The 12,594-nt window shown below is 40.2% G+C and overlaps 2 protein-coding genes across 10 annotated transcripts in view; one reads left to right on the top strand and one right to left on the bottom strand.

Moving 5' to 3' along the window:
- Positions 1 to 10,196, top strand: part of CALHM4 (calcium homeostasis modulator family member 4) — a 54,969-nt gene extending 44,773 nt beyond the window's left edge. For 2 of the 5 annotated variants that reach the window (XM_025422807.3, XM_049114732.1), the window contains one exon: positions 9,202 to 10,196. In XM_025422807.3, the coding sequence (XP_025278592.1) occupies positions 9,202 to 9,588 (387 nt within the window). In that variant the 3' untranslated portion in view covers positions 9,589 to 10,196. Of the gene's footprint in view, positions 1 to 4,327; positions 5,181 to 6,795; positions 6,881 to 9,201 lie in introns of those variants that run through there. The other 3 variants (XM_025422809.3, XM_025422806.3, XM_025422805.3) reach the window with 3 other exon arrangements.
- Positions 1 to 12,594, bottom strand: part of TRAPPC3L (trafficking protein particle complex subunit 3L) — a 64,378-nt gene that overhangs the window by 45,943 nt on the left and 5,841 nt on the right. The window lies entirely within an intron of this gene.

The following is a 12,594-nucleotide window of genomic DNA, read 5'->3' on the forward strand; positions in this document are numbered from 1 at the left end:
TTTGAATGGATGCTTGTTTTGCGATGTATTTCCCCCTCAGGACTGCTTTTGCTGCATCCCAAAGATTTTGAATGGTTGTATCTTCATTCTCATTAGTTTCCATGAATCTTTTTAATTCTTCCTTAATTTCCTGGTTGACCCTTTTATCTTTTAGCAGGATGATCCTTAACCTCCACGTGTTTGAGGTCCTTCCAAACTTCTTGTTGTGATTTAGTTCTAATTTCAAGGCATTATGGTCTGAGAATATGCAGGGGACGATCCCAATCTTTTGGTATCGGTTCAGACCCGATTTGTGACCCAATATGTGCTCTATTCTGGAGAAAGTTCCATGTGCACTTGAGAAGAATGTGTATTCAGTTGAGTTTGGATGTAAAGTTCTGTAGATATCTGTGAAATTCATCTGGTCCAGTGTATCATTTAAAGCTCTCGTTTCTTTGGAGATGTTGTGCTTAGAAGACCTATCGAGTATAGAAAGAGCTAGATTGAAGTCACCAAGTATAAGTGTATTATTATCTAAGTATTTCTTCACTTTGGTTAATAATTGATTTATATATTTGGCAGCTCCCACATTCGGGGCATATATATTGAGGATTGTTAAGTCCTCTTGTTGAATAGATCCTTTAAGTATGATATAGTGTCCCTCTTCATCTCTCACTACAGTCTTTGGGGTAAATTTTAGTTTATCTGATATAAGGAGGGCTACCCCTGCTTTCTTTTGAGGACCATTCGAATGGTAAATGGTTCTCCAACCTTTTATTTTCAGGCTGTAGGTGTCCTTCTGTCTAAAATGAGTCTCTTGTAGACAGCAAATAGATGGGTCCTGCTTTTTTATCCAGTCTGAAACCCTGCGCCTTTTGATGGGGTCATTAAGCCCGTTCACATTCAGAGTTACTATTGAGAGATATGAGTTTAGTGTCATCATGATATCTATTCAGTCCTTGTTTTTGTGGACTGTTCCACTGAACTTCTTCTTAAAGGGGAATTTTGAGAGTCCCCCTTAAAATTTCTTGCAGAGCTGGTTTGGAGGTCACATATTCTTTTAGTTGCTGCCTGTCTTGGAAGCTCTTTATCTCTCCTTCCATTTTGAATGAGAGCCTTGCTGGATAAAGTATTCTTGGTTGCATGTTCTTCTCATTTAGGACCCTGAATATATCCTGCCAGCCCTTTCTGGCCTGCCAGGTCTCTGTGGAGAGGTCTGCTGTTACCCTAATACTCCTCCCCATAAAAGTCAGGGATTTCTTGTCTCTTGCTGCTTTAAGGATCTTCTCTTTATCTTTGGAATTTGCAAGCTTCACTATTAAATGTCGAGGTGTTGAACGGTTTTTATTGATTTTAGGGGGGGATCTCTCTATTTCCTGGATCTGAATGCCTGTTTCCCTTCCCAGATTAGGAAAGTTTTCAGCTAGAATTTGTTCAAATACATATTCTGGCCCTCTGTCCCTTTCGGCGCCCTCGAGAACCCCAATTAAACGTAGGTTTTTCTTTCTCAGGCTGTCGTTTATTTCCCTTAATCTATCTTCATGGTCTTTTAATTGTTTGTCTCTTTTTTCCTCAGTTTCCCTCTTTGCTATCAACTTGTCTTCTATGTCACTCACTCGTTCTTCCACCTCGTTAACCCTTGTCGTTAGGACTTCTAGTTTGGATTGCATCTCATTCAATTGATTTTTAATTTCTGCCTGATTAGCTCTAAATTCTGCAGTCATGAAGTCTCTTGAGTCCTTTATACTTTTTTCTAGAGCCACCAGTAGCTGTATAATAGTGCTTCTGAATTGGCTTTCTGACATTGAATTGTAATCCAGATTTTGTAACTCTGTGGGAGAGAGGACTGTTTCTGATTCTTTCTTTTGAGGTGAGGTTTTCCTTCTAGTCATTTTGCTCAGTGCAGAGTGGCCAAAAGCAAGTTGTATTGGGAAAAAGAGAAAAAGAGAGGAGAGAAAGAAGGAAAGAAAAGAGAAAGAGAAAAAAAGGGGAAGGAAAAAAAAAACGAAAAAAAAAAAAAAGAAGAAAAAGAGAAAGAAAAAGAAAGGAGAAAAAAAGGGGGTGGGGGAAGGAAACAAATCAAAAAGCAAAACAAAACAAAAACAAAAACAAAAACAAAACAAAACAAAAAAAGAACCACCGGGGAGTATCTTCTGATTCTGTGTACTTTAAGTCCCTTGGCTTCTCCTGGAACTTGTCCGTCTAGCTGGTCTTCTGGGGGAGGGGCCTGTTGTGCTGATTTTCAGGTGTTAGCAGTTGGGGGAGCTGCTGTGCCCCTGCCTGGTGCAGGGCTCAGTGGGGGTTGTTTACCCCGTGAGGCCGCAGGAGGAACAGCCCCAGTGGCGGGGCAGCTCTGGAAACCTGGAGTCAGCTCCGGCAGGAACTCCGGAGCTCTCCGTCTGCAGGGCCTGGAGGCTCCGGGGCGGGGCCGCTGATCTGCTCAGCTGGGGCAGGAGCGTCCTTGCTGTCCTGGGCCCTCCCGGCCTCTGCCTGTCCCTGGGGAGGCCGGATCCTGGGCTGTGTCCCAGCGCCCTGTGCTCCGGGGCCTGCGCTGGTGGATTCGCGCTCCCGGGCCGCAGCCCCCTCCGCGGAGCCGCCCCCGAGCCCCCCCCAGCTGCTCCTGGAACCGCGCAGCCCCCTCTGCCCGGAGCCTCTTCCTCCGCCCGAGCCCCTCCGAGCTGCTCCGGGTCCCGCCGTGCGCGCTGCAGCCCTTAGGGAGCTCGGCGCACTCTCCCGGGGAGCAGGTGTCTGTTAGTGTCCCCGGGAGCCCGAGGGCATCCCCGCCCTCCTGGGTCCTGCTCCAACTCCCCGCGAGCCCCTTTCCCCCGGGAAGGTCGGTGCAGCTCCTGCTCCTCCGGGACGGGGCTCTCCTGTCCTGGGGACACTCGCCCCGGCCTCAGCCCGGCTCCTCGCGGGGCCCCTCCCCCTTGGAGGCCTTTGTTCCTTTATTTCTTTTTCCCCGTCTTCCTACCTTGATAGATGCGCGAACTCCTCTCACTGTAGCATTCCAGGTGTTCTCTCTTTAAATCTCAGGCCGAATTGATAGATTTTCAGGATAATTTGAAGGTTTTCTAGGTAATTTGGTGGAGACAGGTGATTTGGGGACCCTACTCTTCCGCCATCTTGCTCCTCCCCTCTGTATCTCTTTTTAAAATTAACATATGTATCTTTATTTTGTTCTGTCTTGAGTGATAGTGTATCTGGTACTAAGCATTTTGAAGATACTGCCTCTGGTCTGGTAAATAAAGATTTTATTTATTTATTCATGAGAGACACACAGAGAGAGGCAGAGACATAGACAGAGGGAGAAGCAGGCTCCCTGCAAGAACCCGATGTGGGACTCAATCCCCGGACCGGAGATCACACACTGAGCCAAAGGCAGAAGCTCAACCACTGAGCCACCCAGGCATCCCCTTCTGGTAGCTTTTAATAGTATCTCTTCATTTTTCACACTCTGCAGTTTTACTATGGTGTTTTTATATGTAGATTTGTCTTCATTCACGCTGCTCAGAACATCTAACACTCTTCTGATATGAGAACTTTCTTTGATTCTGCAAAACTCTGTTACTTCTTTTGAAACATTGTTTCTCTGCCTATCCCATTTCTTCCTTCTGGAAGTCCTGTTATAGAGTTGCTTAGTCTGACTTCTAGTTCGTTGAATTGGTTTTTAAAATATAGTATTTTATTTCTTTTCTTTTTATACTGTACTTCGGGTGAATTCCTCAGCATTATGCTTCAATTCACTAATTACATATTTAACAACACCCAGTTGAGAGTTTGAGAAATTTGTATCTTATTCACTTTTTATTAGCCCAACCAAGCCTAGTCCAGTGCCTTTTGCATAGAAGTTATACAATAAATATTTTCTGATTAAATAGAGAAAACACCTTATATATTTGATCATTTTACTTCTTTCTATAGATATAACTTTATTAATACCTAAGTATCATATTTTCATGTAACAAAAAGATACCATATAAACCCAAATTTGCAAATTAACTTATAAAGCCAGACATTAATATATTATATTCCATCAATACAAATGCATTTTAATGCAAAGTTGGAATGTTTTTGTTGTGATTTGGATTTATGGGTACCCAACTCTTGTCCTTTTGGGGAAAGCTTTTGGGATCTTCTGACAGAACTCTTAGGTTTTGGATGTTCCAGACAGCCCTAATGTTTGGATTGCTCTATTATTTGATAATTTCTGTTGTTCTTATATCATAATTTGATGGTAACTAAATCCTGGTCTAGTACAGGGTAAGAATGTTCTCTGTTTTGCTCCCAATGTTCTATTTGCTGGTGCTGAGCACGTTGTGTCACACACAGCAGCACATGGAAAGATGGCAGCAGTTTGCTTTGCAAAGCAGGTCATTCTCTTTTTAGCAGGAAGATATACTGCAGAAGTGTTTCCTGTCACTCGTACCAGATTAATCTCTCTAGTTTCTTCCAGCTGTAAGCCGAAGGGCATTTATTAGTTCAGGATTCACAAAGTACACAAGGAAAGATGCTAGAATCCTTTAAACATATAAGGATGTTCAGTCGCTTGACACAGCCAGTTAAACCAGTAAGATCCCATAAAATGGTTATAGCTGTAGAGTCTAATGATCAGAAAGGGCCATTTGTTTCAGAGCTTCCCAACGATGAGCCGAACTCTCAACAATATCGTATCTTCCCTGCAGAGAAGTGGGACATTTATCAATTCTCTCATTGCTGCTTTGACTATTGGTGGGCAACAGCTTTTCTCTTCTTTCACATTCAGTTGTCCCTGTCAGGTTGGAAAAAATTTCTACTATGGTTCTGCGTTTCTAGTCATCCCAGCCTTGATCCTTCTGGTTGCTGGCTATGCTCTGAGAAGCCAGATGTGGACAATGACCAGTGAATACTGCTGCAGCTGTGCCCCTTCACACCGGAGAATCAGCCCCCTGGAGCGCAAGCTGGCTTGTCTTCGGTTCTTCAGCATCACTGGGAGGGCACTTGTTGCCCCATTAACATGGCTGGCTGTCACCCTGCTGACAGGCACCTACTATGAATGCGCAGCAAGTGAATTCGCATCTGTGGATCATTACCCAGTGTTTGACAATGTCAGTGCCAGCAAACGAAAAGAGATCCTAGCTGGGTTTCCATGTCCCAAATCAGCTCCATCTGACATGATCCTGGCAAAAGATGAAGTTGCTCTTCTGCACAGATTCCAGTCACAAGTAAGTTCTTGATTTTTTTTCTTGCGATGCTATCCCATCTTAACTGCAGCCATTGGAGACATTACACATTCCTACTACTTCTCATAGTATCCGAATATACAACACAATCTTGATGCCATTTATCAAAGTGATTTCTACTGAGTGGCTCTATACATATGGTTAGGATGTTGGGCTTTGGAGTCAGCAGACCTGTGTTTGAATCTTGCTTTGCCTTTTATTAACCTGCAAAACCTTGAGCAAGTTATATAACTTAACCACGCTTTACTTTTCTTTGCTGTAAAATAGAAATTTTTTTTACTTTTTTTAATAAATTTATTTTTTATTGGTGTTCAATTTGCCAACATATAGAATAACACCCAGTGCTCATCCCATCAAGTGCCCACCTCAGTGCCCATCACCCAGTCACCCCCACCCTCCACCCACCTCCCCTTCCACCACCCCTAGTTCGTTTCCCAGAGTTAGGAGTCTTTCATGTTCTGTCTCCCTTTCTGATATTTCCCACTCATTTTTTCTCCTTTCTCCTTAATTCCCTTTCACTATTTTTTAATATACATTTATTTTTTATTGGTGTTCAATTTGCAAATAGAGATATTAATAGGGCCTACCACATAAGGTTGAAGTAATAAATGAGCTAATATATCTAAAAGGCTCAGCATTGTGTCTACAATCCATGTTAAAAAACAATACATCTTAGATATCGTCATTAAAATTATTATTACCATATAGTGTATCATTTCATTCCATCTTGGATATTCTGAAATATTCATTCTTGTGTATTAACATTTTACCTAAAATTATAGGAAGCTTAATAATGATCAAAATAAATCCCAGCGATGGCTCTAAATTTAATGTCCTTAGACAAGTTTACATGAGGGGGTGGGATGAGGCAGAGAAAAGGCCTGTATCTACTGCACTTACAGGTTAAATTTAAGAACTATAGGGCAGCCCAGGTGGCTCAGTGGTTTAGCGCCGCCTTCTACCCAGGGCCTGATCCTGGGGACCTGAAATCGAGTCCCACTTCAGGCTCCATGCATGGAGCCTGCTTCTCCCTCTGCCTGTGTCTCTGCCTCTCTCTCTCAATCTATGTCTCTCATGAATAAATAAAAAATAAAATCTTAAAAAAAAAAGAACTGTAAAAGTGCATTTTGTCAATACAGAAAGAATCATTGGCATTCATCGCTCTCTGTGAGGGATTTGAGGATAAAAACACATTGGCAAACCACTGCAGTACAATAGAAATACATTATTTTTAAACTATTTATTGCAAAGGCATACACATTTTTGACCCATCACTTTTTTAGCTATTAAAATTTAGAAGTGCTAGTGCTATTTTGTTGAAAAAAATTACTATCAACACACAGAATACTCAAGTGTTGCATATGGCCTGATTGAAGCAAAGTTAGAAATCCCATTAAGGTATGCTGTGCCTCAACCTTTTATACTAGCCCTAGAACTCGGATAGAGGAGGGAGCTATGTGAGGATAGGTGAAACGTCAAATAATTAATGGGACCATTTTAACTTGCAAAAATGTTCTTGCTCAAGAAAAACTAAGATCTATTACACACTGGTAAGATTTTCTTAAAGTGAAAATAAAATACCTTATTTATTACACAGACTTACGTGAAAAGACAGTTTTATGGTTCTGAGTGCCATCAGCCAGTGGACTTCTTTGGATCAGCGACCACAAAACTAATATTTAGTAAGATGTTTATCATATACTGTACAAATATTTCATTTTTAATTCTAACCTTCAGAATCTTAAGAGAGAGCTATAATCAATCCCATTTTACAGATGAGGAAAGCAAAGATTAAAGAGTTTATGTAACTTTTATAAGCTCACAGAGCTAATAAAGGGCTGAGAGAGATATTCAAAGGTCATACTGTTTCCATTGTACCAAGCCACATTTCACGACTACCTTGAACTTCAGTCTCATTTGAGAAGTATACACTGTTTTTTCTGTTTGATTTTTCTGTTTGATTTTTCTGAGTTGACCACAAGGTCCTATAAAGTTCAAACCCCTTCTCTGCCCATACGTCATTCTAAAATAGCTTCCTGACATAGTTTTATCCAATTTCAGTCAACTTTCTACAGCCATGCCAAAATTATCTTTCTAAATGTGAATCGAATTATGATCACTGTCCCCAGACCCTATATAAAGTTCCTGAATGATTTCCTACTGGCCCAGTCACAAACCCAAATTCTTGTCAGGGCATACAAAGTCCTTCAGCGTCTGGCTCCTGACTTTTCCACAGGACTCCTATGACCTGTGAGCACAAACTTCTTGAGGTTCTCCCAATTCTTCATGCTCTTATTTTTCTTATCAGCTTTTATCAGAACTCTTAATTTCTTGCATCTGGTGAACTGCTCCTTAATATTTAAGTCTGAACATCATCTCCTCTGGGAAGTACTCCCTGATACTTCTCTTCATTAAGTGAGTTCATTTCTTTCCCATTGTGCTTACTGGTATAAAAAAAAACTATCATATTTAACTATATTTCTTGGCTTGCTATTTTGTCTTCCTCCTTTGGTTGAAAGACTGTGGAAAGGGTGAATGTATCTTAAATGTATTCACATCTAAGTCCTCATAACCAACCACCATGTATAGAACATGGTGAGAGGTCAACCAGGTACTCAATAAATGATGGCTGATAATTAATGGGCATCTCAGATGGCCTTTCCTCCACTGTGCTGGCCTCTCTCAAGTTAAATTGCTGTGTCACTTTGTAGGTTTTAGCCTCCATTGAGTGCAGCTCCCCTGCTGTGCTCACCCTGGTAATTCCAGGTCTGCTGGAGAATCACAAGCTGTGGGAGAGACCTTCACCTCCCAGACTGTGGCTGCCTCCTGCTGGCTTCCTTATCGGTGTGGAACTTGCCTCTCTCACTTTACATAATAATTGCTAACGATTGGGAAAAAAAAGAATTATTAGGGCGCCTGAGTGGCTCAGTGGTTGAGCATCTGCCTCTGGCTCCTGTAGTGATCCTAGGATCCTTAATCCCTAGGGAGCCTGCTTCTCCCTCTATGTCTCTGCCTTTCTGTGTCTCTCATAAATAAATAAATAAAATCTTTAAAAAATCATTTTAAAAAAAAGAGTTCCAAGACTAGAAAACAGCCATTTATTTTATTATTATTTTTAAAGATTTTATTTATTTACCCATGAGAGATACAGAGAAACACAGACACAGGCATAGGGAGAAGCAGGCTCTATGCAGGGAGCCCGATGTGGGACTCAATCCCGGGTCTCCAGGATCAGACCCTGGACTGAAGGCGGTGCTAAACCGCTGAGCCACTCGGGCTGCCCGAAAACAGCCATTTACATCAATCTTTCAAAGAGGACACTAAATAATTGCAAATAAAATATGGCTAATTTTCCCTTCTAAGTATATTTCAAAAATGAATCATTAAACTGGTCAGCCAATAACTATTTGAAGGAGGAGGGAAATGAAAAGGAAAATAATAAAGTGCTTTCCATTTAGGGACATAAAAGTCATCTCTGGTCACAAAAAAAATAAAAGGGAAGAGCAGTTCAGGAAGAAATATTAATGAACACTTGTTAGCACATTATTAAGAAGGCACTTAGGAAGCTACCATTATTATCTATCGTATCATCATTTTCATCACAATCATTACCAAATAGTTGTTAAGAACCCAAAGGATGCTTGACCTGTACCTACCTAATGGTTGGGAGAGAGGGGAGTTAAATATAGTTTATTGTACCTTACATAAGAGTAATTGGTGGGTTATAGCATCTGCCACTTCAAGGACAGGACTTCTAATCCATTCTAAGTTAACTGGTCAATATCCTTAATAGGCCCCAAACCAAATTAAAATGGTTGGGTTTAGTCTCTCCATCATGCCTATATCCGTATCAAGCAATCAGCACCTTGTTAGTATTTTAAAGACTAGAAAAACAAATTTCTTACCCACTTCTCAGTTACGTAAGAATCCCTCTTACTGTGCCTGTTCCTTGATAATTACTATATTGATGTTTTCTGTTTTTTATTTAAATAACTATATCAAGATGCTGGGCTGGATTTTGATCACCTTGGCAACCATCGCTATCCTCGTGTCCTGCTGCTTGGCGAGGTGCTGCTCCCCCCTCACCTCTCTGCAGCACTGCTACTGGACCAACCACCTGCACAACGAGAGGGAGCTCTTTGAACAAGCTGCAGAGCAGCATTCACGGCTCATCATCATGCAGCGCATAAAGAAACTCTTTGGCTTTATTCCTGGAAAGGAAGATGTCAAACACATCCGTATTCCTTCATGTCAGGACTGGAGAGATATTTCAGCACCCAGTCTTTTCTGCATGGGTGAGGACTTGCAAGGTCGCTATAGCTTCCTTGGAGACAGGGTGGATGAGGATAATGAGGAAAGCAAACCTGAAGGTATTGAATTAAAACCTTGATTATGGCGCCTCTCACAATTCAGTTTGCTTAACAGATGCTTTATTTTTGTGATGATGGAGTTTCAAAGTAATCTCTTCACCTTTTTCTCTCCTGAGATTTGTTTGACTGAGTCCATTCAAGGTGTTATTTCCAAAATCCGTTTATCTGATCATTGTGCCAATGATATTGGTTTAATATTGGCTTAATGAAAACAATATGGATCTTGAAGTCATATCAGAATTGGAATCTCGGTTGTTACTCAGTTAGCTGTATGAAAAATAGTATTTTTGAGCACCATCTTGTTACCTGCACATAACGGCTACCTCATAGAGCTGTTGTGAGGATTAAAGGTGTTAATATAAGCTAAGTGCTCAGCATAGTGCCTTTCCTAAAATAAGTGCCAACACACGTTACTTTTTCTGTGTTCCATGTTTTCCATTACTCTCTAATTTCCTTTGATCTTAAATATCTGACCTTTTGGCAACAGGATGAAAAGCCCTTTCTGTGCTCGCTTTGGCAGCACCTATACTAAAAGCCCTTTCTAAACTGGTAACATGTACGGTAGAAGCCCATGCAAGGTCTTGTGTCAATTCTGCCATAACCAGGGGAAGATGATGCATTATTCTATCATCATTAGTATCATAAATGTTATTGGTAGCACCTCCACACTAGGAACATTTTTATAGCCATAACATAAGAAGTTTATTCTAGAAATTTTCCCTTCTATGCTCTACTGTAGAGACACTATCCATGCCTTTTCATTATCAATTTGCACCCTTGCACTCAAAATCCATTTGGGGAAATGAGACTGCCATCTATATTTGTATATACCCATTATCTAAAACTCCAAAAGGGGAGACCTGCCTGACTCTTCTCTGTGACGCTACACCTCTAATATCTGAAAGTTTCTAATTTATCCTGATTATTTCTGATATATGTAGTATCTTGTGCCTGATGTTTGTCACATTCACTTAAGCAACTGGTTCATTGGCTAAAACAAGCAAAATGAGAGCTTTCATGTGTCTTTTAAAACCAAAATCATGGCTGCTTACTGGGTAATGGACCATCAATTGTCATGCTGATGTTCAAGATTCACTTTCAAGGAGACCAGAGAACTTGAGTAACTGAAATATAATCACTTAGTAATCTACTTTTACACAATTGTGGAAGAAAGAGTCTATTCTGTGTGAAATTATGGGTTCTACAAACTTCATGGAAACCAATAGAAAATGAATTTGAAGACCATTTTTTAAAAAAATTTATAAGAGATGCCTAGTGTAGTACTTTGCGATGACAGGAGATCCGTCTCTCCTTCACCATTACTTAATGGACAAGTCAGCTAGTCTCTCTGGGACTCAATCACTTCATCTATAAAATATAGTTAATGATACCTTACCTGTTGTAGGGCAAGGAACTGAAGCAAATGTATTCTTGAGGTGCATTTTAAATCCATTAAGATGTTTATGTTCATGTTTAAATGTATACAGGTCCATATGTATACAATCTTCTGGAATAGTAGTAGGCCCAGGTTGTCTCCATTAGAAGGAAATTATCACTGAGTTCAATTCTTCTTCTAAAAACATTTGCTGACATTCCACTTTCAAAAGAATATTCATGTACTGAACTTTTTCAAGTAGCCAAGGACTGACATGACTGACATGACAAGAGGGATCGTCATTTTTTTTTTAAGATTTTATTTATTTATTCATGAAAGATACACACACGCAGAGGCAGAGACATAGGCAGAGGGAGATGCAGGCTCCCTGCGGAAAGCCTGATGCAGAACTGGATCCCAGGACCTCAGGATCATGACCTGGGCCAAAACCAGACACTCAACCACTGAGCCACCCAGGTGCCCCACAAGAGGGATCCTTAAGAAAACAGAAGTTGTGGAAGCTAATTAGGGTCCTCATCTGGCTCTGATGTAAATGAGCTGTGTAAATACGGAAGGTCATGTCCACTTTGTTCTCCAGTCTCCTCCAGCACTAAAATTCTATCACTCTATTTATCTGGGAATTTTTGAAACTCCTCTGTATTGGGACAGAATAGTTCAATCAACACTTTATACCATGTTCAGAATTATTTTATTAGTTTCTGGGGATTATAGCACAGTAAATACTCTCCAATAAGATTTTCAGTTAACAGAAACATCAAAGAGTATATAAAGTTAAAGCATTACATCACCAGAAAGAAGATAATTGTTGCTTATACACACTAACACCAGGAAACTTTCTTTTTACTAGATTCTGGAAGCCCTTTCTACATCAAACTCCTTCAGAGTATGACATACACAGTTTATATTCTAAATCACGTAATCATAATCTTCCACACAGCTTTCTAGCAAAGGATTAAAGTATTCTTTGGTTTCTCTACACGGCTTCAAAGAGCTTTATAGCAACTATGTGAACATTTGAAGGGCAGATCACATCTCTAGTATTTCATTGTACACTATTTCCAATTAAACAAATCATATTTCCATCTGTGTGTGTATGTTTGTTCAGAATATTCTTTTGTTCTACAGCCAGTTAGACAAAACTTTTCCATTAGGAATATTGTACTTCTTCCCCTTTATGCCTAATGGATTTATATAATTTAAAGACATATAATCAAAATCAATTATATGCTAATACTACCTTATATTTCGTTACCAAATGATCTTGGCTACTACATCAAATGCTATGGCTTGGCATACACACAGACCTGCTCATTTCCTAACTTCAACTTTGTCAGCTTCCCCCAGACCCTCACCACAATCTAAGCTGCCTCCTTTCTAGGAGACAAATATAATCTCAATGTTTAGATGTGTTTAACTCAGCTTTCTTTATGTTTTCCAAAGCTGAATTGCAGAATCAAACTTATATTTACCTTCTTTGTCTCCTTCCTCTGTTCTCAATCTCCAATTCCATTAAAAAACACAAATGCAGGATCGTAATAAGAAACAACAATGTGGATTTCCAAAGTGCTTTTTGCATTTTTTTTAGCACAAAGGAAAATCACATTAACTTTAAAACTTTGAAATACCACAG

The sequence above is a fragment of the Canis lupus genome, chromosome 1, assembly GCF_003254725.2.
Source record: "Canis lupus dingo isolate Sandy chromosome 1, ASM325472v2, whole genome shotgun sequence".
NCBI lineage: Eukaryota > Metazoa > Chordata > Mammalia > Carnivora > Canidae > Canis > Canis lupus.